Source organism: Eublepharis macularius, chromosome 9 (genome assembly GCF_028583425.1).
Source record: "Eublepharis macularius isolate TG4126 chromosome 9, MPM_Emac_v1.0, whole genome shotgun sequence".
Classification (NCBI taxonomy): Eukaryota; Metazoa; Chordata; class Lepidosauria; order Squamata; family Eublepharidae; genus Eublepharis; species Eublepharis macularius.
Window position 1 is genome coordinate 3,518,365 of NC_072798.1, and position 27,923 is coordinate 3,546,287.

The 27,923-nt window shown below is 49.4% G+C and overlaps 1 protein-coding gene across 1 annotated transcript; it reads left to right on the forward strand.

Annotated features, from left to right (window-relative positions):
• The first annotated feature begins 68 nt into the window (after window positions 1–68).
• TSPAN33 (tetraspanin 33) lies at window positions 69–27,923 on the forward strand. The gene is made up of 8 exons (XM_054988779.1): window positions 69–267; window positions 9,675–9,732; window positions 14,243–14,370; window positions 15,751–15,825; window positions 18,030–18,125; window positions 20,671–20,799; window positions 23,998–24,159; window positions 26,041–27,923. Exons 1-8 carry the CDS (start codon window positions 160–162, stop codon window positions 26,140–26,142), a joined length of 858 nt encoding a protein of 285 aa, XP_054844754.1. The 5' UTR covers window positions 69–159; the 3' UTR covers window positions 26,143–27,923.

Sequence of the window (27,923 nt, forward strand, 5' to 3'; positions counted from 1 at the left end):
GAGGGCAGCGAGGAGAAAGGGGGCGGGGCACGCCTGGCTGGACTGGAACTGGTGCAGTTCGAGGTTAATCAGCGGCGAGCGAGTCGCGGCGGGCTGCAGCCGGGCCGGGGGGGCTCTCCCGATGCGCCGCCGGCAGCGGCGGTGAGCGACGGGCCGGGCATGGCGAAGAGGGCGGCGGGGGACGCCGCGGCCCCCCAGGCGGAGGATTTCTCCTTCGTCAGCCCGCTGGTCAAATACCTGCTGTTCTTCTTCAACATGGTCTTCTGGGTGAGACGAGCCGCGGGTGGGCGGGGCCGTCTGCAGTTTGCGTGCAGCCTGTGTACGTGTGAATGGGGCATGCACGGGTGAGGCGGTCTGCGTCAGAAAGAAGAAGCTGTGGAGGGGTGGGGGGACTTGCCCTTGAGGGGATGGGTCATGTGTACGTAAAGCCAATGTGGTGTAGCGGCTAGAGGGATGGATTAGGACCTGGGAGAGACAGGTTCGAATTCTGTTTTGCCGTGGAAGCTCGGTGGGTGACCTTGGGCCAGTCCCACACCTTCAGCCTCGCCTACCTCACAGGGTTGTTGACAGGATAAATGGGAAGAGAATGATGTAAACCACTTTGGGTCCCCGTTGGGGAGAGAGACGAGGTGTAAATGAAGTAAAATCAGTGAATGACCAGAACAAAGCTCGTTGCTTTCTTTTCGGCTTGGGAATTGGTGTCTACTGGAAAGGCTTTAGTTGACACTGGCAAATGATTCTCTTTGAAGGCAAGCCTTTTTTTATGGTGTCCTTGAGCTCTGGGGAGAAAACCTCTGCATGCAATGAAAATAAAGGCAATTCCTTCCTTCTATAGTAGCGAATTGTAAAATAAGCAAGCAGCTGTTAACTTCTGGAACTCCCTGCTGTGGGAAGAACAGTGGTATAAATGGATTTTGGAGAGGCTGAAGGGAGGGAGAGAAAAAAGACCTTGGAGAGCCGGAGTAGTGCAATGAAAGGTGTGGGTCTGAACCTGCAGGACCTGGGTTCAAGTGAAGCTTCCTGGCTGGCTTTGGGCCAACCCTTGTTGCTGTCTCAATGTTGTTGGGAAGGAACAGCTGGAGAGAAAACCCTGGACCTTCCACCTACGAAGCTGCAGCTGTGCTTGCAACCCGTGGCCCTTCGCAGGGATGGCTGGTTGCCTGAGCACGGTGGCAGAATGCACCTGGGCTGTGGACAGCCGCTTTGCATGTGGTTTGCTATGCCAAATGGGATAGCCTCTGATCCACACCGCTGACACTTTCCGGTCTGGATTGCTGCTGTGTGGGAGGCTGCCCTTGGGAAAGTTCAGAATCTGGCCTTGGTTGAAAATGCCGTACCCAGATTGCTTTCCGGGGCTGGCTCCAGAGAATGCATCAGGCTGATTCTGGAAGAACATCACTTACTGTCTTATTTGTTTCTGGGCCCAGTTCAAAGTGCAGGTTACGGTGTTTTTAAAGCTGTAAATCTTCTGTCTTTGGATTGTGAGCTGCCTCACAGACATTTACAAGCGTGTTCGGTTAAAATAAATAAACTGTGATTCCTACTTCTGGTTTGATCTGCCCTAACACTTTGATAATCTCTGGAGTAACTATTTTTTTGTCTCCTGGAGGAAACCTTTAGTAGCTACAGGCTGTCAGCTGAGCTGCTATGAAATGTTCTCATTCTTTTCCTTACCCCTTTATCCACAGTGCAGTTGTTTCCCCACCTCAAAAGCTATCCAAGTACGCTTAATATTTCCATTTTTCTGTGTTGCATTCCTTTTTTTTTTTTTAGTTGCCTTGAATTGGGGAGCCTGCTACTGAGAGGGAGGCTTTATTTAAAAGGCCCCAGTTGGTCATGGGGGGGCAGGGGCTGTGACTCAGTGGTAGAAGACACCCCAGGTTAAATCCCTGGCACCCCCAGTTTTCTTTTAAAAGGGTCAGGTGATAGAGTCTGTCTACATGAGATGCCTTGGTGCCTGTTCGTCAAGTGTAGGGAGATGCAATGTTAGCCAGGAAGCATAGTTTAAAAAGACAGAGCCAGTGGAGATCACTCCTCAGAGGGTTTGTCAATTTCATCTTCGCCTCCCCAAAGTCTCTGTCAATTTCATCTCTCCAGTCTAAAACTGTGGGATGGCAATCGGGGCAGCGAGGAATGGAAATGGACTGGAGCTGCCTTCCAGAGCCGGGCTTGGACCAGGAGAGGATATAATGAGCTGAAGTTTCCTTTCTGGCATTTCACAGCCCCTTCACACAGCTCCAGTGCAAAGCAAAGCCTTTGCCCTGCTGCCGGCTTTGTCTATTTAAACTACCCTTCCCGGCTAACATTGCATCTCCCGACACTTGTTCTTCACGTGTCAGATGTCTCCTGTAGAGAGACTCAATGATTATCTGAAAGACCTGGAGAGATGCTGCCAATCTCAGTGGAGTCAGCTTCATCTGTTCAATGTTAGGTTCTCTGACTCTTGAAATGACAGTTTTCAGTGCCAGCCATGGATCTTGGTTTATCAAGCGTGCTTTTCCTCCAGAGAAGGATACCCGTTTTTGTGCCATAGAATTAAGCTGTGATTTTCTACGTAAAATCTCTTTTCAAAGTGCAGCTGCCTAGCTTGTTCCTGTTTTTCAAGCTGCCCCTTTAGGGGTTTCGGTTGTTCCATTTTGTGACATAATCTTTGGTCACTTCTATTTCCTTTTCCAGAGCCAGGGCCTTTCTGGTCCTGGCTCCAACCTGGCGGAACGCTCTGTCAAATGAGACCAGGCCCCTGCACAATCTGCTATCCTTCTGCTGGGCCTGTAAGACGGAACTGTTCCGCCAGGCGTATGGTCAGGGCTGAGTCAGGCCCCCGTCGGTCAAAGAGAGGACATTGAGTCCCTCCCTGTATAGAACCACCCCACCACCTAAGAGCTGCTCTGCTAAATGTGAACTATTGATTGATGAGTAACAGTGATTGATAGTTTTGGTGCTGCCTTATATCGATTTTTTAAATACTTAAATATTGTATTATTGTTTTAAGTGATTTTAAATGTACCTAATGTAAATTATTATTGTGTCGTTTAGATGCATGTGATCCGACCTGAGCCTGCAGGCTGTGGGAAGGGCAGAATACACATTGAATTAAATAAATCGGCCCATCCACTCACTGGTTGCCAGCCCTTCTGAATGGCATGTCTTCTGTTAGGTTTCAGAAATGGGCCACTCCATTCAAAATGCTGCCACTTGCGAGGGGCACTGGTGTATCAGGACTGTTGGGGAAATTTACTCTAGAGAAATGTAGCAGAGCCATGCTTCAGGTGCTGCTAGAGGGCTTGCCTGGGGGAAATGCAGCCACTATGTTGGGTACATAAGGCTAGGTCTGTAGCCCCATGCGTGGCACGCCCACCGTCTCCTGGGACCACACTGCTGTCAGTCAGGTCCAAGCCAAGCCTTTCTGGCAATGCTAAAGGATGGTTCCGATCCAGCCAGTGGCTGTGCAGGCCCAGGATTGATGCCAGTCTGGTCTGTGCCCCTGATAGAGGAGCCCTTGTGGTGCATTCACATCTTTCTCGTTCTTGCACTCCTAGTAGTCGCTTGGGTAGCTAGTCTGGAGGACCAGCCCCCCACCCGCCGCTCTCTGCTCTTCAGACCTGCAAGGGGTCTCCTGCCCCCCTTTGCCCTTATTTGAGCAGCAAAATCATCCCAAATGATGAAGTGGTGTTCTGTGATGCCGTCTGCACTGCAACAGAGGTGCCCAGGGGAATCTCACTGTCGCCCAGGAAAAAACCTTGAGCAAAGACAGACCTCCTTGGAAGAAATACAACTCTTGTAGCAAGAAGGGGAGCGTACCCATTTGTGCAAAGTGTATATCTTTATCCAAGTGTGGGCAATATTCCCAGTGTTATTCCAGAAGAGGGCTTGCCCAGATATCAAAAGGTTTGGAAACACTGCTCCTTAGATAGAGACTTGCATCTGGTACTTCTCATCTGTCGGCTTTTCTCCATCACTTGGGTATCTGCCTTACAATCCCCTTCTCTGCCGCTTATGTCAAGGAGCTTTTTCTATGCAGGATGAGCCCAGAGGGGCTGGATCTACCCTTTGGTTAAGCGTTCAGTTGCTTTTGTGGAGCGGGTGACCCTAAATTGTTCCAGGTGAGCTTTCTCTCCTTGCTAATAATTGCTCCTGAGAACCGGTAATCGGCTTTTAGGTGAGCGAGCAGATTCCATTTCAGCCCCGTCAACTTTTGCCGTGGCTGCCAATTCCCCTTTTATTGCTTCTGTGCTTAGCTTCAGGGCTTCGCTGGAAGGGGTCATTTAAAAAACGCACTGGGAAAGGAGAGACTAAAGCTAACAGTGTGGTGGCAGCTGCTGCAGAAGTAATGCTATTTTTATCAGCAAAGCCAAACAAATGAAGTGTAGGGCAAGAGTCCCACTTGGCCCCACCTACTTTCTGAAAACACTTGGCAGGTGCCGGACGAAGTGTTGGTAGGTACCGTGGTGCCCATGGGCACCCTGTTGGGGACCCCTCATGTAGAGTAATTTAAATTTGGGAAGAATAGGGGTTGAAGCCCCGGTCATAGGGTGTAGAAGATAGGAGGGAACAAGAGGCAGACAGTTAACTTCTGTTGAATCCATCAAGCCTTTCTCTTGTCCCGGATACCTGGTGCAAATGTTGTTTCCCTTTGGCTACTTGTACCTTGTGCTGGGGGTAGGTTAGGACTTCTGCTGGTTTAACCCTCCCATTCACTCAGCAGGGTGTTCCCTGGCTGAGTTGGCCAAAGAGGTAGAGTTGCCAGCTCCAGGTTGGAAAATTCCTGGAGACTTTGGGGGTGGAGCCTAACGAGGGTGGGGCGTGGGGTGGGGCGTGGGGTGGGAGGGCCCTCAGTGGGTTGTAATGCACAGTATCCACCCTCCAAAGCAGCCCTTTTCTCCAGCGGAACGAGATCAGTTGTAATTCCATGAGATCTTCAGCTACCACCTGGAGATTAGGAAGAGGTCTTGGATTTGGCGTTGAGACCCTCCAGGGCAGTGGCTCTCTGGCACTAAGATTCATGCCAAGTCCATTTTGTCAGTCCACGCTCAGTCGACTATGGGATGCTCCTGGGTCATAACGGGCCTGACACGTGAAAATGGATCTGCATCAAGCTGTTTCCTGCTGAAGAGGGATTCAGTTAAAACCGTAGCTGTAGATATACCATGATCTTCTGAAAGAACAGGTTGGCTGAGGCTGCTGTAGCACAGTGGTTAAGTGGTTTGGCTGCGAACCAGCGCTCTGCTGGTTTGAATCCCACTACGGCCAGGAGCTCTGCGGGCGGCCTTGGGTGAGCCACTCCTCTCAGCCCCCGCTCCCCTACTGTATTGTGGAGATGATAATAACACTAACCTGTTCACCGCTCTGAGTGAGGCACTAATCTGTCTAGAAGAGCGGTATATCAGCACAGTTGTTATTATTATTGCTATTATTATTATTATTCTGAAAGGGCAGGAGACCACTTAGGATGTCTCGCCTCAGTCATGTTTGGGTCCAACTGATTCCCAAAACTTTTCCTGAGGGATCTTTGGAGTCTCCATGCTGAGTCTGTTGGAGGCTGTAGACGTGGTTGTTCCCCGATTCCTTTTCCCCCCTTTACTGGAGGGTTGAGGGACCAGAAGTGGACTGGGCGATTGCTTCAGCATTGGCTGTTGTGGGTTTTCCGGGCTGTATTGCCGTGGTCTTGGCATTGTAGTTCCTGACGTTTCGCCAGCAGCTGTGGCTGGCATCTTCAGAGGTGTAGCACCAAAAGACAGAGACTGAGAGACACTGAGAGATCTCTGTCTTTTGGTGCTACATCTCTGAAGATGCCAGCCACAGCTGCTGGCGAAACGTCAGGAACTACAATGCCAAGACCACGGCAATACAGCCCGGAAAACCCACAACAGCCATCGTTCTCCGGCCGTGAAAGCCTTCGACAATGTTTCAGCATTGTTGGAAGAAGACTCAAGTGAAATCAGAGCCCCTCTGTAGCCTCATCAAGCAGCAATGAAGATGTTTATCTTCTCTGCCCAGACTTCCTCCGCTGAATATCGAACGGCTCAGATGGGGAAGGTGGTACAGGCTTTGTTAACACCTAAATATATCCCCCCCGCCCCAGTTAACGTTAAGTTGACACCTTGGCAATATTCTTTGCTGATGAAATAACAACAACAACAACAGCATTCGATTTATATATCGCCCTTCCGGACAACTTAATGCCCACTCAGAGCAGTTTTCAAAGCATGTCATTATTATCCCCACAACAAAACACCCTGTGAAGTGGGTGGGGCTGAGAGAGCTCTGAGAGAGCTGTGACTGAGCCAAGGTCACCCAGCTGGCTTCACGTGGAGGAGCGGGGAATCAAACCTGGCTCTCCAGATTAGAGTCCTGCTGCTCTTAAGTGACTGACCCAAGGTCACCCAGCTGGCTTCAAGTGGAGGAGCGGGGAATCAAACCCGGCTCTCCAGATTAGAGTCCCACGCTCTTAACCACCACACCACACTGTCTCTCTCTGACTTGGCCAAACATGGCTGCCAGGTGAAAAACAGAAGCTCTGCTAGAAGTGCCCGCTTGTCAGTCTTGGATGGGTGCACAGAGGGTCCAGGGGTTGTGAAATCCCACCACACCTGCAAATTGGGTTCACAGCTTTTCTGGTTGATTACGTTTTGCTTGAGAAAAGCAAATGTCCCTCTTTCTGGCATTGGCAGTACTTCCTTGGCTGAGGGGAACCTTCCAGGAGCTCCAATAGAGGAGAAAACTAGACCTGACCTCATCACTGATAGACCCGTTTCCGTTTTGGGCCAAACATCAGGGTGTGGGATTGCTGTGCAATTCCTGACGTGTCTGCCAGGACCCTCTTCCCTCAACCCGTTCCGTTGGGCTGAGACAGTGCGCATTGCTCTGGCATGATCTCCGCTTGCAAATGGTGGTGGGAGAGACCCTGGAGAGCGGGCAGAGGGCCCCTTGGCATAAGACGGCTCCCGGTGATTTGCTGCCCTTCCTTGTGGTGTGAATTATTGATGCCTTTGTGCATCAACTTGTCCATGACTGTTGAGCCCTCCTCAGCGGAAGGTAGTGAATAAAGACCCAAGTCTACAGGCAGAACTGGGAGTCCAGCGGCATTAAGGGGCAACTAACTGCCAGATGTATATCGATCGGAGTATAATATTTTGACCTTGGGAGCCCCCCTTCCAGAATTTCTCCCCAGACTCTGAACTGCCTGTTTTCCGTCTTCCTTTCTGGCCTGGACGCTATGGGGCACAGCCATCTCCCCGCTCAAGCAGAGAACGTGGCTATGGGGTGGGGGGCATGAAGACAGTGGAGGTTAGTGGTGAGAGTAGGCAGTGAGAGGGTGTGAGCTGTCTTGCAGGAAGTTGTCAGGTAAAATCTCACCTCCACCACAGATTAGCAAAGAGGCCTCTTGGCCTGCCTCAGCTCACCACCTGCGACAGGGGAATAAAAATGCTTTTTTTTTTCTTTATGGAACTCTTGCGGCATTCGCTGGAAGAATGCGTGTGAAGGGCTTTGAATGCCTCAGAAGTGTATTATTTGTAAGGGATTTTGGCAGGGGCTGGAAGAGGGCCAACGCACTCCGCTCTGCCCCTGCAAGTGGGGGAGAGGTAGGCCTTGTTGCAGGGGGGGGACCCATTGTCTCCCCCTCTCCTCCTTCTGCTGGGTGGGTGTGACTTCCAGTGGAGCCCTGTTCCAGGTGCCCGGGGACAAAAGGTTGCTTGAGGCAGCTAATTGGCCACTTACGTCTGATTGTCCCATCCACTCCCCCGTTTTTTCTGTGACAGGAAAAAAATATCATTGCCATGGCAATGGTTGCCTTGGAGGGGGAGAGAAAGATTCTGGTGTGGGCAAACAGCTGTCTTGAGCTGACTGGGTACTTCTAGCATCTTTGCCAGGGCCTGGTCACTGGTGCCAGGGCCTGAGGATGGGTTGGGCTGGATTCTTCTGATTCTGAAAGCTGGATTTTTCTCCTTCCTTTCAGCGGAGGAATTCGGGGGCCAGCATGTACAATCCTTCCTTCTGTTTTACCCTCACAATTACCCTGTGAGGTAGGTCAGGTTCAGACAGCATGACTGGCCGATGGTCCTTTAGCTGCGTAGGGATTCGAACCCGGGTCTCCAGCACTCTTAACCACTTACACCAGCTCAGTGTGGGAGCGGAACAGGTCCTTGGGCTAGGTTTGCTAGCATGTCTTTATTTATGTATTTATTTGCATTATTTATAGTCCACGTTTCTCACTGAGACTCAAGGCGAATAACACAGCATGAGTCAATACAATCAACAATTGGGACAGCCAATACACAATGCAATAGAGTTTGGATTGGAGAAATTTGAAAACACGCAGAAACAAAGTGTAAGCAATTAAATGGATGCATTAAATGATGTGGTAGTTACCCAGTAGGAGCATACGTACAGCAGCAGACTGTATGCAGTAGTATAGTCCGCTGTCCCTGTCCCTTACAGAACCCTTTCCTTACATGACAGCCTTCCTGCCTGAGTAAAAGAGCCCTCCTGAATAATTCAATTTTTGCATAGTTTGCAGAAAGCTCGGAGAGTGGGAGCCCTCCTAACTTCAGGCAGGCCATTCCACAGGCTAGGGGCCACCGCAGAGAAAGCCCTGTTGATTTTGCCCAGTTGCACGGTAGCACCTGCAGAAGTCCCTGTTCAGATGAGAGAAGCTGCTGAGGCTGTGCATAGGGAAAGGTAGTCCTGTAGATATGAGGGGCCAAGGCCGTGAAGGGCTTTGTATGTGATAGCCAAAACCTTGAACTGAGCCTGGCAACTGATGGGAAGCCAATGGCATAATTGTGGAATGGGAAGAATAGCTCCCAATAATAGCTGAGCCGTGGCACTCTGCACCAGATGGCGTCTCTGAGGGAAGACCTGTGTAGGGGACATTACAGTAGTCTATTCTTGATGGCACTGTTGAAGAAATTATTTCTGCGGGGATTGAGCCTGCCTTGACTCCACACTGATTCCGTTCTCCTTTTGGATTGATGATACTCCCCTGTCTTGGGTTTTTCCTGCTTCCCTGCTGTGTTTCATCTCAGGAAGAGTTCTTTCTCTCTGGGGTTTCAGTAAGACTCTCTCTATTACAGAGGGGGTTATTTGTGGAAGGGCTTTTACTCAGGTGCCACTGAGGGCCAAGCTACAAGTGATGAATGGCACTGGAACGGCAAGTGAACAGACTCGCGTGTATTCCTCCCTGTTCACTTGCACTCCACTTGCGTGATCAAGTGGAGAGCAAGTGAACAGGGAGGAATGCACGCGAGTCTGTTCACTTGCGTTCCAGTGCCATTCGTCACTTGTAGCTTGGCCCTCAGACAGCTTGCTCGAACCGCTGAGGCCAAATCTGGTCTAGGACACCTTGGCTTCTCCAGTCCTCTGCTTCTGGGATGCTGAGTGAGGCCAAGTGCTCTCTCCTGGGAGAACTGTGTGCCTGCGTGGCATTCTCATTAGGCGGCTGCCTGTGCAAACCCCTGTGTGCCACCCCGAATAGCCACCCCCCTCAAGTAGCATGTTTGGCTCCATCACTTTTTAATCAAGCCTCAAACTGTAGAGGCTGATGAAGGATGTCTGCCATTATGGACCATAGGATGGCCGTGTCAGTGGTTGAGTCCCTTCCAGGCCGAAGACGCAACGACCAGGAAATCTTCCATTTGGGCATCCTGATAACATTTTTTTTTCTTGATTCTCAGATGATTTCCATGGTGATGGTGGCTGTTGGAATCTACGCCCGGCTGATGAAGCATGCAGGTGAGGAGCCCAGCCTTAATCCTCGTGGGTGTGCGAGTGGTTTGGGCCCTACAGCCCGAGGGGTACGTGAATTAAGGGCTCATAGGCTCAAAGGACTGACAGGCACACCTTCCGTTTTGTCCAGGAGTATCTGGGACAGAAAGGACACCATAACAATAGCAACAACAATAATAAGTAATTTTTCTGTACTTCTACTGATGTAATCATTCAGGCCCCTCTTTTCTTCTTCCACTACCTGATGTACTTGTAACAGTCCTCTTCCACCAATTTTTCGTGGTAAATATAACCTGTTGACATCACTTTTCAGGTACAAAGAGTGATGCAATAATAATAATAATAATAATATTAATAATAGCAACAACAACAATATTCGATTTATGTACCACCCTTCAGGACAACTTAACACCCATCACAGCAGTTTACAAAGTATGTTGTTGTTATCCCCACGACAGTCACCCTGTGAGGTAGATGGGGCTGAGAGAGCTCTGAAAGAGCTGTGACTGACCCAAAGTCACCCAGCTGGCTTCAAGCAGAGGGTGGAAGGAGGTGGCGTTGAATTAATCCAAGTGGCTGGACCAGGTGCCCAAGTTGTCATATGGCTGCTTTGGGGGCATCGGTTTGTTATAGTTTGTTCACCTCCCACCATTAGAGGGTTTGTGAAAGTGCGGTAAATGTGGGACAAGTTTCATGTCTCACAGAATAAATAATTTGTGGACCTCACTGCTACAAGATATACTGATGGCTACTAGTTTAGCTGGCTTTATAAGAGGTGAAAGAATATAAAGCTTAGTGGCTATCAGCCGTTGTGGCTACATGGCATCTCCATATTCAGAGACGGTAATTCTCTGAATACTTTTGCTGGAAAATAGCACAGGGGTGTTGCCTTTGGTCTCCATGCCCTGTGTGTGGGCTTTTGGGCGGTCCCCAATTGGCCACTGTATGAAACAAGAAGCCACGGGTCTGATCTATCAGGGCAGCCCTTCTGTTCTTTTATGAGTGAAACAATCACGCGGCCATCTTGGTGTGTGCTGAATGCGGAGCATCCCCTTATTCAGTGTGACAGCTGGATGATGAAGAGCAAGCTTTGGTGTCATTCTGTTTGAAACCTGGAAGAATTTGCCCACGGAAGTAACTTTTTTTGGTTCAACATGTTGTTGGATTTTGTGCTATCCTGGTACTGGAGTACTAGCTGTTCCCTGCAGCTGGACTGTCTTTTCCACACAGGAAAATGCAGCTGTGAGTGACTGCAGTTGTGCAGTCTATCTATCTATCGGACTATCTATCATCTATCAGTCTGTCTAATGGTCTATCTGTCATCTGTCTATCGGTCTATTGGTCTGTCTATCAGTCTATCTATCATCTATCGGTATTTTGGTCTGTCTATCGGTCGGTCTATCATCTATCTATCCGCTATCTTCTATCTATCTATCAGTCTGTTGGTCTGTCTATCGGTCTATCTATCATCTATCGGTATACTGGTCTGTCGATCGGTCGGTCTATCATCTATCTATCCGCTATCTTCTATCTTTGTATATTGATTTTATATTGATTTGTATATTGATTTTAGTTTTTGTTTTTATCGATTTTAATTGTTCACCGCCCAGAGCCCCTGGGGATGGGCGGTATATAAATTGAATAAATAATAATAATAATAATCTGTCTATCGGTCTATTGGTCTCTCGATCGGTCTATCTATCATCTGTCTGTCGGTCTGTCTGTCGGTCTATCTATCATCTATTGGTCTGTCTATCTTGTCTGTCTATCATCTATTGGTCTATTGGTCTGTCTATCGGTCTATCTATCATCTATCTATCCGCTATCTTCTATCTACCTATCTTCTATCTCTCTGTGGGGTCTCACAAAACTGAGACCCCACCTCTCCCAGTATGGCATCCAAGGCAGCTTACTCTCTTAATCAGTCAGACAATTAATTAAAATAAAGCATTTTTTAAAAAACCACTACACCAAATCTGCAAGCAGTTATGAAACTATCAAATAGTTTAAAATGATTTAAAAATTCATCCAACATGAAAGGGAGAAAGTAATAGATTCTTAATTAAAACGGGCCCTGAAGCAGCTACTAAAAAAACCAGCAACCATAAAAGTTTTCAAATAAAGTCACTTCATAAAAGAGAAATTAAATGAAAGTACAAGAAATAACATGGAAGTAAAAGAAGATATCAGGAAGAAATTCAATGTTTTTAACAGTCATCGATCCAGAGGAGTTAGCCATGTTAGTCTGTAGTTGCAAAATAGTAAAGAATCCAGTAACACCTTTAAGTCTAACCAACCTCATTGTAGCATAAGCTTTCAAGAACCACAGTTGTCTTCTTCAGATGAGAGCTGTGGTTCTCGAAAGCTTATGCTACAATAAAGTTGGTTTGTCTTAAAGATGCATCTGACAAAGAAAGCTGTGGTTCTCAAAAGCTTATGCTATAATAAAGTTGGTTTGTCTTAAAGATGCATCTGACAAAGAGAGCTGTGGTTCTCAAAAGCTTATGCTATAATAAAGTTGGTTTGTCTTAAAGATGCATCTGACAAAGAGAGCTGTGGTTCTCAAAAGCTTATGCTTCAATAAAGTTGGTTAGTCTTAAAGGTGCTACTGGACTCTTTACTGTAATGTTTGTAACATTATACAAGTCCTAGAAGGCTGGTAGAGATTGTAACCAAACTCTAATACCTTAGAATGCAGAGGAGACAGAAATGGACTCCTGGACCCTTTCCCCACCCCCACCCCCAACTCTCACAGGGAAGCAGGAGGGGAGGTTTGGCCCAGCCTCGTGACTCGCAGGTATGCCCAGTCAGGAGCCTGTCTTCAGGCAGATTAGCGAAGCATTCCTGAATTCAAAGTAATTGCCTCTGCTTTCTAAAGAGAATGCATAAGCGGCAGACATGGATACCCATTCCAAATGCATCCATTTCCCCACCTCCAGAAATAGATACAAGCAGGGGAGCAGAACATAGGAAGGTCCTCATTACATAAGACTTCTGACGCGGTTTGGATTCTGCTTTCCCTCCTGCACAGGTTTTGTGAGCAAAAATGGGGCCAGTTTGTCCCATCCCCACACACACCCTTGCAGCCCTGTGAAAACAGTACAGGAGGGAAGGAAGAAGCCCTTCCTCGCATGTGCTCTGGAGCAGAATTCTCAGTGCTCTTTAAGGCAAGTCCCCTGCCACATGTCTGAGGGCATGTCAGAATGGGAGACCTCGACCCAGCTTGTGTCACTTGTCTCATGTAATGAGGACCTAGGATCATAGAGGAGAACTCTGGTCCGTGGACTGCGGCACACCCCGAACTGAGTGCTGCCTATTTTATGAAACCAGCCACCGTTGTCTTGCTCAGATTTGTATTTTGCAATGCTTCATTGATGCCCTCCAAGCCTTCTGGTGCCGCAGTCTGGGGTGATGAGAATGTTAACTCGGAGCATCTCAGTACCGCAGTATTGCACTCCTCGTCTTTGGAGACTTATTTATTTATTTATTTTGACTTATATCCCGCCCTCCCCACGAATGGGCTCAGGGCGGCTCACGTCATCATTAAAACACAATAAGTTAATAGTCACCTTTAAAAACAGATTTTAAAACTTATATTAAAATACTCTGGTGCCGTCATACATAGGCTACTTTGGATACTAATAAAAGACCTGCATAAGTCATAGCTGTGGGTAAAACGCATAGCCGAGGGCAGTCATAGAAGAGGTAGTGCTCTTAGATAGGATAAGAGGGGGACACCTGCTGGTCCTCAACCAAAGGCCTGGTGGAACAACTTCATTTTACAGGCCCTGTGGAACTGTAATAGGTCCCGCAGGGCCTGGATCTCCAGAGGGAGAGTGTTCCACCAGGCTGGGGCCAGGGCAGAAAAAGTCCAGGCCCTGGTGGAGGCCAGCCAGATGTCCTTCAGGCCGGGGACCATCAGGAGTTGTTTATCTGCAGAGTGTAGCGTCCTGCAAGGGACCTAATGGGAGAGGCGGTCCCGCAGGTTTGCAGGTCCCAGTCCACAGAGGGCTTTAAACACCAAAGATGAACTAGATACCATTGGGGTCAACACTTACACCGGGGGGGGGGGGAGAACTGATTCATGCATCTGAGTGTTGAATCTCTGATTCCTGCGTAGTAGAAGCCTAGCTGGAAGCTGAGCTGCAGGTTGCCTGAATGGGCAATAGCCCATTTTCTGCACTGGAAGTGGGAGCCGCTGTCCGTGGCTGGGCAGTGTGCTAGGAAAACTGGAGAGTCACAATTTTTAGGGGGATTTGGTGAAACCGTTGCTTTGCATCTGAAACAACCTGTGGTCTTGCCGTTGAGCCTGAAATACCTGCCGTGCTTGGAAACGCAACCGGTGCCTATCATTCCAAAGGCGCCATAAATCTCCGGGGATTGCTCCCCCCCCCCCCCCAGGAAGCTGAACTAGCTAAGTGTGACTCGAAGGCCATTGGGGAGAGGGTAGCTGCAGCGGGGAGAAGTGGGTGCAGCGAGACTGACGTGTCTGTCCGATTCTTCTCTTTGATTGCAGAGGCGGCCATGGCGTGCCTTGCCGTGGACCCGGCCATCCTTCTCATTGTGGTGGGCGTCTTGATGTTCTTCATTACTTTCTGTGGTTGCATCGGCTCTTTGCGTGAGAATATATGCCTGCTGCAGACGGTGAGGACGCCTGGAACTAACTAACCCCACCTGGGACAAATGGGGAGGGGGGGCAGTGCAGGGATGCGTCCTGCAGTCCTGGAAGGGACCCTAAGAGTGGGAGCAGGTGCTTGTGCGATTGGCCGTCCTGACCCCTGTAGGACTGGGCCTGTCACACTTGTGGGGTATCCGGATTTATCAAAAGAATATTAACGTCCTTTGAGTATTGAGCTAGGATTTGCGGTGGAGGGGAGTCCCCCTGGAACTGCCATGAAGACTTCAGGATGGCCTTGAACCAATGATCTGAGAAGCAATGAACGCATATAGTAAATAGCTAATAGAGACTGTTCTGGGAAACCAAAGAGTGAAGGCCGCTCGCTCAAGAGATTTCACTGGCAGAAGCCTCAATGAAATAGTCAGGAGCTCAATGGGGCTATTTCGCAGGGTTTTCTCTTTGCGTTGCACCCCCTAATTTGGCTCCCATCCGTCCCCCTCCCCCCGATTCACCTGCAGTAAGTACAGATGTCTACCAGTTCTAAAAGCAGATAGGCTAAAAGTGCTGAACGCATTCTGTGACCCGTAAGATACACACTAAACGCAAATGCTCTCTTGCATCTAGACTTCATCTGCAATTGTCGCTCTGTGGGTGGCGAAATTGGTTCTGATGGTCAGGTCATCAGTGTGTGTGGGTGAGGGGGGATTTATTTATTTATTTATTCAGTTCAACTTGTATACCACCTCTCTGCCATGTGCCCTGATGTGGATAGCCCAGGTGAGCCTGATCTCATCAGATTTCAGAAGCTGAGCAGGGTTGGCCTTGGTTAGAAATTAGATGGGAGACCTCCAACGAAGATCGGAGTTGCGGAGGAAGGCAATGGTAAACCATCTCTGTTAGTCTCCTGCCATGAAAACTCCACCAGGGTTTGCCATAGTTTACCAACTATGACTTGAGGGCACTCTCTATCACCACCACTCCACCATGCCTGGCGCTGGAGGAGGTTTACAACATACCTGTAGCATACAAACATGGGTACGGGTTCCTCCCTGTTCACTGTGTGGCTCTTTGGATTCTGCACAGAAATGGGGTAGGCCAAGTATGTATTCCTAGCTTTTGCACCTTCTTGGCGGCGCTGTTTGCAGAAACTTTTTCTCTCTGCTGGAGTGCTCGCATCCCTGCTAACTGAGGATTCCACAAAAGCTTATGCTGCTGCAGTTGTGTTCAGCTTTAAGGTGTAACAAGTCTCTGTGTCGTCCAGTAATCTCCATCTTGTTGGCAACGCTGCCAAAACAAAAGGGGCCAAGAGCCCGCGGGCGTTGTCTGTTTCAGGGCTGGGAATTGACCTTTGGCCCTCTTGGCCGCCTCTCTCAGCTCTTTCGCTGACCGTGCTCTCTCCCCTGCAGTTCTCGGTCTGCCTGACGGTCATCTTCCTGCTGCAACTGGTGGCTGGCGTCCTGGGCTTCGTCTTCTCCGACAAGGTGCGTGGCTCAAAGGCTTCCGTGAGGGAAGGGAATGGAATGGCTGCCCTAGGAGCTTGCCTTGGCACTCGGAAGGACAATGGAATTCTTGGGCAGGGTGGGAACAAGGCTTGTACGCAAGGAAGATAAGGGGAGTTAAAGGTTTACAGAGCCCCCTCTTCTGCCTGGTGCTCACAAGCAAAGGAAAAACCTATATTGTCGAAAGGAGAAACAATTAGTCATGAAAACTAACTAGAAAAGCAAGACTTGTCTAAAACAACCTGACTCAACTCTTTAAACAGCCTGAAAGTTCACTAGAACATCCCCATGCTAGTTAGTATTAGCAAAGTGGGAGATACAGAAACAAGGTATTAGATCCAGACGAGTTAGCCCTGTTAGTCTGTAGTAGCAAAACAGTAAAGAGTCCAGTAGCACCTTTAAGACTAGCCAACTTCATTGTAGCATAAGCTTTCGAGAGCCACAGCTCTCTTCTTCAGATGCATCATCAGATGTATCTGATGAAGAGATCTGTGGTCCTCGAAAGCTTATGCTACAATAAAGTTGCATCTGCTGAAGAGAGCTGTGGCTCTCAAAAGCTTATGCTACAATAAAGTTGCATCTGCCGAAGAGAGCTGCGGCTCTCGAAAGCTTATGCTACAATAAAGTTGCATCTGACAAAGAGAGCTGTGGTTACAGTAAAGTTGCATCTGACGAAGAGAGCTGTGGCTCTCGAAAGCTTATGCTACAATAAAGTTGCATCTGACAAAGAGAGCTGTGGTTACAGTAAAGTTGCATCTGACGAAGAGAGCTGCGGTTCTCGAAAGCTTATGCTACAATAAAGTTGCATCTGACAAAGAGAGCTGTGGCTCTCGAAAGCTTATGCTATAATAAAGTTGCATCTGACAAAGAGAGCTGCGGTTCCGAGAAGTGCTGCTCTCTCCAGTAAGCTTTGGCTCAGTCCAGCTCCTACATCCTTTCAACTTCCTAGCAGTGAGATGCAGTGGGGTCCCTGGGAGCATTTCGCATGGGAAGGTTGTGCACAAAAACCAGGTTTTAGCCTTGATGGATTGATTTAGTGGCTCTCTATGCCACTTCGCAAGGGACCCAATGGAGGCAATAAAATCATAAAACCGTACCATAAGAATTATCATAGAATCATAGAGTTGGAAGGGACCTCTAGGGTCATCTAGTCCAACCCCCTGCACAATGCAGGAAATTCCCAAATACTTCCCCCCCCCACACACACACACACAAACAGTGACCCTTACTCCATGCCCAGAAGATGGTACCGTCAGGATCCCTAGCCAAACTGGCCTGGCAGAAATTGCTAGCTGACCCCAAAGTGGTGATCGACCTTACCCTGGGCATGTAAGAAGGGGCCATGAGAACTAAGCACTGATGCAACCTTTCCTGTCCTCCCTCTCATGATCTGCCCAGGTTCACAGTATCAGCATTGCTGTCATATGCAATATTAAAAAGAATAGTGTGCTGTATTGCGTTCCGTGGCACCTGGCAGGATACATCCGCTGATTCCAGGGATATCTGAGTGGGAGTACTTCAGAGATTATTTTGGGGTGCAGGGCTGTTGAGACACTCCACCAGCGTTTGTGGGTTGGGTTGGAGTACAAAGGTCCAAGAATTGCAAACGGGACGGAGAACCAACTTCTGTCTCGTGACAGCAACATCTGTGATCCGCAGTAATTCGTTTGGCAGCCAGTTCTGTAGGTCTCATTTCCTGGTTAGTGCAATGTGATCAGTGAACGAGAGAAATACAGTGGCCCTTTTCACACTACTTACCTGCTCCCGGAACGTTGCGAAATATCGCGCAAAAAATGCGGAAGATAGCGTCTTCTCGCAAGAGTTTTGCGCGACATCACGTAAAACGCTCGCGAGAAGACGCTATCTTCTGCGGTTTTTGCACGGTATTTCGCAACGTTCCGGGAACAGGCAAATAGTGTGAAAAGGGCCAGTGCCCTTTTGAAAAAGCAACCCAAATGAATGATGGAAGGGCCTGTAGCACATTGGAGGCAACTCACTCTGCACTTCCTCAGAGGCCCTCTTGGTTAGTGCTTCAAGATGCAAGACTGCCAATCCTCAGGCTTGGAGGGTGGGAGTGGTTTCGGGCTGTTTCCCATCTTCATTGTACACTCTTCTTGGTGGAATCTGCATAAAACGAAATTTTTGGCCCAACCTTCTTCCCAACCTCGGCCTGTCTTGTCCTCCAGGCACGTGGGAAAGTGAGTGAGATCGTCAACAACGCCATTGTCCATTACCGGGACGACCTGGACCTCCAGAACTTGATCGACTTCGGCCAGAAGGAGGTGGGTGGATTGTGTGTTTTGTGAGAAGTGGCAGGGCTCCCTGGGCCAGTCATCAGGCACAGAGGCTGCCTGTTGTGTGTTGAGGTTGCCAGTTTCAGGGTCCTGTCAATGAAAGCAGGTTTGTGATTTTGAGCTGAATTTCAAGTTCCCCCTGGGGTGTGGGGGCAGAATATGAAAGGATCCATGGGGTGGAACGCTGCCTCCTCTGAGGTCTGCTTTGCAGGGAGGATCCCCCAGAATTTACAGGCAAGCAGGGTAGCCTTACAAAGTGTCACCTGCCCATAGGTTAGTGATGCAGCCTCAGAGAGACACCAGGTGGTTCTCTTTCTCCTCCCCCTGGCCAATGCTGCTCCTTTTCCACACTGTGAAAGTATTGCCTTGAGCACATTCCACATAGTTGACAAGCAAACCTGTAAAGGGGTCTGTGGCCCAATCGGTGCTTCTGCTCCTGCTGAGAGCCAGTTTGGTGTAGTGGTTAAGCGCGTGGGACTCTAATCTGGAGAGCCGGGTTTGATTCCCCACTCCTCCACTTGAAGCCAGCTGGGTGTCATGGCCCAGTCTGAGAGTGAGGTCTCCTCTGGAGGAGAGGAGCCTCGTGTAGCCAGCCAGGACTCCTCAGGAGAAGAGGAGCCCTGTGGAGCCAGCCCTAGCCCTGATTCAGCAGAAGCCAGCAATCAGGAGCAACACCTGCTGGCAGATCAGAGCTTGCAGCCAGCAGCTGAGAGACCAGCACCCTCTAGCTCCTACACCACAGGGGAAGCTCAGCCAGGGACTTCTACAGGTGCAGAGCAGCCAAGAGCCTTCACCCCCCCAGGTTCACCCACGCCCAAGGAACGCCGCAGGCAGTGCCAGAGACTGGAACTGCAGGAGAGACGGCACAGTGCTCGCCTCTTGAGCCAACGCCAGCTGCTGGAGAGTGACAATGAGTAGCATCAGGATGGAGCCCCAGCAGCTGGCTGAAAACCATGCCTGGCTATAAGAGCCAGTCTGGAGGAACTGCCGGGCATGGAAGCAATGTGTCTACTGCCTGCAACCACTCCATGGTCCGTGCCCGTGTTCCGTGCCTGCTTTTGGACCTGACACTACTGGTAAATGACCTTGGATTGTACCTGACCTTGCTCTTGGACTCTGGACTCACTCCTGGCGTTATCTCGTGCTCTGACCACTGGTTTGACCTGGCTTTTGTTCTTGGAACTCCCCTCAGACTCTGGCATTAAGGTTTGGACTTGAACCACCCTGCTTGGGCTGGCCCAGCCCGTGACACTGAGTGACCTTGGGTCAGTCACTTAAGAGCAGCAGGACTCTAATCTGGAGAGGCAGTTTGATTCCCCACTCCTCCACTTGAAGCCAGCTGGGTGACCTTGGGTGAATCACAGCTCTCTCAGAGCTCTCTCAGCTCCTCCCACCTCACAGGGTGTTTTTTGTGGGGATAATGACAGCATACTTTGTAAACCGCTCTGAGAGGTCATTAAGTTGTCCTGAAGGGTGGTATATAAATCAAATGTTGTTGTTGTTGTTGTTGTTATTCCACCTGTGAAGTCATTTGAGGGGCATCAAGCATTTCCAGCTTTCGCAGGCGCCACTCTTTCTGGGTGCCAGCCTCACTTCCAACATTTCTCTGAAGATCTCCCCATCTAATCCTTGTTTGAGAGAGGAAGAGTGAAGCAGTTTCCCACCTTGAAGATCTTGGGGGTGAAGTCGTTTGTGATCTAAAAGCAGAGCTCACGTCCCCTGTGCCTCTGCTGCAGCAGAGCCTTCCTTCCTCCCGGCTTCATGTCTGAAATGACGAACATCGTCGCCAGTGAATGGAACTGAATGTGCCCCTTCCCTTTGCTGTGGCGGGGGAATCTGCTGTGTTAAAATATAATTTTTAAAGTCAGTCTGTTCATTGTCACTTTTATTAATAGGGAAATATTTTTAAAGTGCCAAAGTCAGGGCTTTTTTTCAGCTGGAACGCGGTGGAACAGAGTTCCGGCACCTCTTGAAAATGGTCACATGGCCGGTGGCCCCGCCCCCTGATCTCCAGACAGAGGGGAGTTGAGATTGCCCTCCAGACGGAGGGCAATCTCACCTCCCCTCTGTCTGGAGATCAGGGGGCGGGGCCACCGGCCATGTGACCATTTTTGCCAAGGGAGATTTAAACTTTAAAAAACTGCCCCCCTTGTTCCAGCTGACCCAAAGTGCTGTCCTGAGTTCCACCACCTCTTTTCCCAGAAAAAAAGCCCTGGCCAAAGTTAACTGAGAATTGAGAAGGGAAGTTTTTTTGGGTGATGACATGGGCACCAGCCAGTCAGTGCTATGCACAGCCTGCGTGTGAAGTATACTTCCAAGCTCTGCGTGTGTGTGTTTCCCCCCAAAGTCTGGTCTCGACCATGAAATGGTATCTGAGATTGAACTCGGTGAGGGTGCTTTGAAACCCACCCCCATTGCTCTAAAAACGTCTTATCTCTTTTTGCTCTCAGCTTAGAATGCCTGCCCTGGCCTTAAGTTGTCCTTGGCCCTGTTATCTTGTCTCCCGTTCTAACGCCTTTGCCTTCACTCTCAGTTCAGCTGCTGTGGGGGCGTCTCCTACAAAGACTGGTCCCAAAACATGTACTTCAACTGCACGGCCCACAACCCCAGCCGGGAGCGCTGCTCGGTGCCTTATTCCTGTTGCCTCCAAGCAGAAGACCAGGTAAGAGAAGCGGAAGGGCTCCTGCGGGGCGGGGGGTGTCAGTGCCCTTTGTCCAGAAGCGTTCCTTCTCAGGGGTCCTCTGCCCTTTTTGGATGCTGGCTTTGTGGAGGGGAGGGTGTCTGAGAGGAGAGAAGTAGTTAAGAAGAACACCTTACCCATGAAGATAGATCGAGATGGGTAGCTTTGTTAGTCTGTCTGTAGCAGTAGAAAAGAGCAAGGGTCCAGTAGCACCTATAAGACTAACAACATCTGTGGTAGGGTAGGAGCTTTTGTGAGTCACCGCTCACTTCTTCAGATACAGCTAGAATGTGAGTCCATCAGACCTTATATCTTGGAGAGTGGAGTGATTACAGAAGCCGAATGATAATAGCTTGTGAATGACAATAGCAGGCGTGATTAGATAGGGTGGGGTATGCAGAGAGGTAGTGGGTGTGGAGAAATCGGCGTTGGTAATGAGCCAGGAAGTCTAGGTCTCGATCCAGTCCTGGAGGATGCATTGTATTGAGTATCGTTATCAGTTGCAATTCCCTCTCCAGGATATAAGGACAGATGCAGTCACATTCTAGCTGTATCTAAAGAAGTGAGCTGTGGCTCATGAAAGCTCCTAACCTACCACAAATGTTGTTAGTCTTATAGGTGCTACTGGACTCTTGCTCTTTTCTGACATTCCTTTGCATCTTCAGAGAACTTGCTGCCATCTTGTTTTAGTGCCTTGGGTCTTTTGGTAATGCTCTTTAATGTACTGAGACTTGTGTGTCATGGGGAAAAAAAACTACTGGGAAAAGTTAACATCTGTGTTTCAGGCGGCTATTAAGAAGCCCAGGAGCAAGGCCAGGGATAAAAGCAGTCACCCCATTAAGAAACAAGTGCCTGCCAGTTCTCTGGCACCTCGTAAGGTGTAAGTTCTATGGGAAATCAATGACTGGATCGCTTTCTCTGGGAAGGGTTAGGGTTAGGGGAAGACCTGCATCAGGAAAAGGGTAAGGAAGAAGGGTTAAAAAAATTAACTTATCAGATTTGCAGTCCTCCGCAGTTTTTTAGAAATCAGAAGATTAGATTGCATGCCTCCAGAATCACAGGAGAAGAAGTATGGTACAGCGTTTGGCTAGATGTGCAGAGACCCAGATTTATGTCTACACTCTTGTCTTGAAGTTCATTGATACTGTTCACAAAAACTCCTGGTACTGTATTTCAAACCTTCCAATCAATAACCATTTGTATATATATTTTTTGAATGAATTTGAAAGTGCTCTGGTGCTTACAAGTGCATTCAACAACGATTATACATCCTAATCAATAATCAATAACAATCAATATATACAATAATCGTTCTTGAATGCACTGGTAGCACCAGAGCACTTTCAAATTCATTAAAAATATATATATACACAAATGGTTATTGATTGGATGGTTTGAAATCCAGTACCAGGAGTTTTTGCGAACAGTAGCATTGGAAGTTACTCCTTGATTTCACCCTTTGGAAGAGTCTTGAATTTCATTGAGCCGGTCATTTTCTCTTAGCCTAACCTATTGTGCTTCTGCTGCCATGTGGCTTCTGGGCCAAGAAATTGGTTCTCTCCCCATAAGAAATGTCACAGAATTTCTCATGAACCAGTGATTTGTATGGCTTGTAGGTAGTCAGAAGAGGTGACTGAAAGCATCAGGGGTCATTTCCTAGAAAAAGAACTGCAGGAACTCATCAGCATAACTCATCAGCATATGCCACACCCCCTGACATCACCGGAAGTGTGTCAGAAGGCAACATCCACCCCTCAGGCCCCTTTCCGCAAAAATCTCCAGGTATTTCCTTAAAGCAGAATGTACTCAAAGCAGCTTGCCCTCCTCTGGAGAGCCAGCCCTGCTTGCACCCACGCACTCACTCTCTCTCACAAGTCACAAATGAAAATAAAGCAGCATGAATTCCAAGCAGCTTATGTTCCTTTGGAGCCCAGCACCACTCGGCTTGCACTCACTCACTTTCTCTCCCCCCACCTCTCACGAGTCACAAATGAAAGTAAAGCAGCAGAGCAGAATGAATTCCAAGCAGCTTATGTTCCTTTGGAGCCCAGCACCACTCGGCTTGCACTCACTCACTTTCTCCCCCCCCTCTCACGAGTCACAAATGAAAGTAAAGCAGCAGAGCAGAATGAATTCCAAGCAGCTTATGTTCCTTTGGAGCCCAGCACCACTCGGCTTGCACTCACTCACTTTCTCTCCCCCCCCCTCTCACGAGTCACAAATGAAAGTAAAGCAGCAGAGCAGAATGAATTCCAAGCAGCTTATGTTCCTTTGGAGCCCAGCACCACTCGGCTTGCACTCACTCACTTTCTCTCCCCCCCCTCTCACGAGTCACAAATGAAAGTAAAGCAGCAGAGCAGAATGAATTCCAAGCAGCTTATGTTCCTTTGGAGCCCAGCACCACTCGGCTTGCACTCACTCACTTTCTCTCCCCCCCCCCTCTCACGAGTCACAAATGAAAGTAAAGCAGCAGAGCAGAATGAATTCCAAGCAGCTTATGTTCCTTTGGAGCCCAGCACCACTCGGCTTGCACTCACTCACTTTCTCTCCCCCCACCTCTCACGAGTCACAAATGAAAGTAAAGCAGCAGAGCAGAATGAATTCCAAGCAGCTTATGTTCCTTTGGAGCCCAGCACCACTCGGCTTGTACTCACTCACTTTCTCTCCCCCCCCCCCTCTCACGAGTCACAAATGAAAGTAAAGCAGCAGAGCAGAATGAATTCCAAGCAGCTTATGTTCCTTTGGAGCCCAGCACCACTCGGCTTGCACTCACTCACTTTCTCTCCACCCCCCTCTCACGAGTCACAAATGAAAGTAAAGCAGCAGAGCAGAATGAATTCCAAGCAGCTTATGTTCCTTTGGAGCCCAGCACCACTCGGCTTGCACTCACTCACTTTCTCTCCCCCCCCTCTCACGAGTCACAAATGAAAGTAAAGCAGCAGAGCAGAATGAATTCCAAGCAGCTTATGTTCCTTTGGAGCCCAGCACCACTCGGCTTGCACTCGGAGGAAAAGGAATCATGTGGGCGGGGCCAAAACCCACGTGACCTCTTCAGATCTACCGGAATGCTGTTCCTGTGCGTTCCGCCTCCAAATGAGCCCTGGAAAGCATGACGTTCGTTGCAAGGAGTGGCTTGCAGTGGTAACTTCACTTGGTGTGCTTTGCTTCTCCCCCCCCCAGTCGGTCATCAACACCATGTGTGGTCAAGGCATGCAGGCCCTCAACTACCTGGAGGCCGGCGAGTTCATCTACACCAACGGCTGCATTGACAAGCTGGTGAACTGGATCCACAGCAACCTCTTCCTGCTTGGCGGGGTAGCCCTCGGCTTGGCCATTCCCCAGGTAAATGTTGACCTGAGCATGCGCATTTGGCCACTTTGCATTCTGGGACTTGGCACTGTTCACAGTCTAGAATGGAGCTCCCTTAGCTAGAAGTTGTTGGACAAGGATACCTGGAAATCCAAACTACTTTCTCTCCTCCCCTGCAAAATCTGAATGCTGCTCTTCATAGAAAAGCTTCAATGCTGCTCGGCCAGAGAAGCATGCGCAATAAGCATGGTGATAAGCTGCGCAATAGGCTGACGAACCGCAATAAAAAGCCATATGAAATAAATTACTGCCACTGATCTCATTAGTTAACTCTCAGAAAGCAGCCTTGGAGGGGAAATAATTGTAGCAGGTTGGACCCATTAATAATAACAGCAACAACATTCAATTTATATACCACCCTTCAGGACAACTTAATACCACTCAGAGCAGTTTACAAAGTATGTCATTATTATCCCCACAACAAAACACTCTTTGAGGTGGGTGGGGCTGAGAGAGCTCAGAGAGAGCTGTGACTGACCCAAGGTCACCCAGCTGGCTTCAAGCAGAGGAGTGGGGAATCAAACCCGGCACTCCAGATTAGAGTCCTTCCTCTCTTAACCACTACACCAACCTGGCTCTCCAGGGCTGATTCACACATTATGATGGCCTTTGGGAGTTCTGTGCTTGATTTGGCACATGTGTGTCCAGTTTGGATCAGGACTATGGTGTGCATGGAGCAATCATAATTACATGCTCATTTCCCACCAACGTGGCTCCTGGGCTCATTTCAGGTTGCAAAAATAATACCACAGATGAGTACCCGCTCAGAGCAGCAAACAGTGTTATATTATCTCCACAATCCAGCTGGGGAGCTGGGACTGAGAGGAGAGGTTTACCCAAGGTCCCCACCAAGCTCATGGCAGGAGTGGAAGTTGAACCAGCAGACGGCTGATTCACCATCCAACCACTTAAGCACTATGATACAGCAGCTCATGTAACAGTGTGCTTATGTACCACTCTTCTAGACCGATTAGTGTCCCTCTCAGAGCGGTGAACAAAGTCAGTGTTATTATTATCTCCACAATCCAGCTGGGGAGCTGGGCTGACAGGAGTGGCTCACCCAAGGCCCACCTGCTCAGCTCATTGCAAGTTGTGGGAATCGAACCAACAGAGTTCATAGCCCAGCCACTCAACCACTATGCTACAGCAGTTCTCTCTGGGGGGGTTTGAAGCCCCTTGTCCACTTGTCCTGCTGCCCATCCCAGATTGAGCCCAGAACTCCCAGCCTGTGTGGGATCCAGTGTCTTCATTGCTACCCAAATAGGTGGTCTCCTTGTGAGTTGGGGGGGGGGACTTAGCAACAAGGAGAGGCAGTGAGAGGAGGGTAACAAGGATCTTTTCACCAGTATATGCTAGGATCGTTCCTCTAGAGAATGCTTTAGTAAGTAGGCAGATGTTCAACAGGAATGATTTTTTATTAAAAAGTATTAGGGAGGCAAGCACACAGAAAATACATACAGCAGACACACAGAGCTAACCAGAAAACAGGTAGAAGTGGGGAAGCGATTCAGGAGAAGGAGGATCGTTACCAGTCTTGGAGGCAATAGATGTCCGTAGGAAAGCAAAGTTGATGCGACCTGTGCTTTGTAGCTACCCCAGGACTCTGGGTTGGTTTTTAGAAGGGGCAGACTTCTTAGTGTTGGCTTAAATTAGGCGAATTTATGGGTTAGAAGCTGCACCATACGAGCCACCAAAGAGAAGATCTGGCTTTGTACTTTCATATCTCTCTTATCTTAATCTACCTCACATGTTAGAAATAGCCAGCCACTAAGCCAAAGGCAGGGTGGGCTTTTCTTCTCATTTTGTGGCTTGACTTGGTTTCCTTTTCTCCTCCACCCCTTTCCCCCCCCCCAGCTGATTGGAATCCTGCTGTCCCAAGTTCTCGTCAACCAGATTAGAGACCAGATAAAGCTCCAGTTCTACAACCAGCAGCATCGAGCCGATCCCTGGTACTAACTGGACTTCCCCCACCAAGAGCGTCTTGAGTGGTGGGGGACAAAGGCTTTCCAGAGCGCTTGGCCCTGCGGGCGCCGGAGGCCCCACTTTATACCCTAAGAGCAGAAGAGACCCTCTCCCTGCTGGGAGAGAACCGACAAGCTCCTCCTCTTCCTTCGAAATCAAGATTTTTTTTTTAAAAAAAGGGAATAATGAAAATAAGGGGAGCTCACCTGCCAGCCTCCAGCATACTGCTCATCGTTGCCGTCTGTGAGTCGCTGTTTTTAATGCCAGAATTTTTACGCAGTGCTGGTTGGGCTGGTTGCACGCTGCAGAAGTGCTGCTGCTTCCGGGGTTACTTGCTAGGGTTGAGGAGGGAGGGCAGCCTCCCGGTTGCACGGACCCTTTCCCACGATGCTGGAGGGAGGAGCTGTAAAACTCTGTCTCTCTCCTGTCTAAGGTCACACTGACACAGGTTGTCTTGGGAATGTGTGTTTTGCTGGAGAGCCGGAATGTGGCTGGAGAGAAGAGCAGGTACAGCGAACGGCAGCATCTCAGGGGACTGGACCGGAGCCCCTAGAGTATACTTTGGGTCCCTGTTCCAATCTAGTTTCAAGGCGCTTGTCGCGAGCCGTCCTCTTGGCTGACATCTGTTCCCATAATTCTAAAAGGTGAGGGTCACCCTACGAAACTGGCCGCTGAATCAAGGCTGACAAAAGCCGGTGCTGTTTCACCCAACAGGTGGAGGGTTTGTGGAACTCACTGCCACAAGGTGTCACGAGAACCGCTGGCTTAAATGGATTGGAGTTTGGGCACAGTGATGGAGGAGAGGGCTATCTGTTATTAACCACAATAGCCGAATGGGAGCTCTGGTTTCGGCCTGTGATTGTGAAATGCTGCGAGAGGGCAGTGGCCAGCAGGCCCTGTGTACCGGCCTCCCCTGTGGAGTCTGGACAGTGTTAGGAACGAGTTGTCTGGCTGATCCAACAGGGCTACTCTTACATTCTAACCCAAGCAGTTAGTTCAAAACCTCAGCCTCACCCTAGGTTCAATCTGACCTTCGTTAACCCATAAAGGGTAGTGGTGGTCTGGGCAGAGGGGAGAATGCCAACAGCTGGCCACAGAAGCCCTGCCCCTACCCCAGTCCCCAAACAGGGTCCTTTGTGAGGAGAGGGGAAACATTGGTGCTCTTGGGGGAGGGAGGAATCCAGCAAGCATTTGCTGGAGTTTCTTCTACAGCAGTCTCCCCCACAGGGAGCAGCCTTCAGTACCATGCTTTAGTGGAACCTTCCTGTTCAGAGGCAGTGTATCTGCACTGGCCAGTTGCTAGGGATAAACAGGGAAAGGACTTGTGGGCTTCCCAGGGGATACGGCTACAAGCAGGGGGCAGGTTGGCTTCTGAGCGGGTCTGACCCAGTGGGGCTGCTCTCCTGGCAGAAGGTTCATCCGCTTTGCTGCCATATGCCAGTAAATGCCCACGGGCATGCCACTACCTGTTTCTCTCCCAGCCGGGGCTCTGCCTGAGTCTTGGTCAGCTTTCCACCCCCTTTCTGTGCAGCGTGGGGGTCTCTGGCTGGGGCCGCGCTCCATCCCAGGGAAGGAGGCCGGACACATACTGACCCAGCGGAGGGTCTCAAGGCAGAAGAGGAGTGTTGCATTTCCAAAGCAGCAAAATTGGGGTCCGGGCACTGGCTGACCACAGTTGAGAGCACCGTGGGAAACTTTGTGGACTGTGTAGCCTGGCTGGAACAGGGTGCTGTGGCCAGGGGCATGGAATGGGCAACAACACCCGTGTAACGTAT

Coding starts and splice junctions, on each gene's coding strand:
- TSPAN33 (XM_054988779.1), top strand. CDS start 160: ATGGCGAAGAGGGCGGCGGGGGACGCCGCGGCCCCCCAGGCGGAGGAT. Junction 268..9,674: donor TCTTCAACATGGTCTTCTGG/GTGAGACGAGCC, acceptor CTTGATTCTCAG/ATGATTTCCATGGTGATGGT. Junction 24,160..26,040: donor TCGGCTTGGCCATTCCCCAG/GTAAATGTTGAC, acceptor CCCCCCCCCCAG/CTGATTGGAATCCTGCTGTC.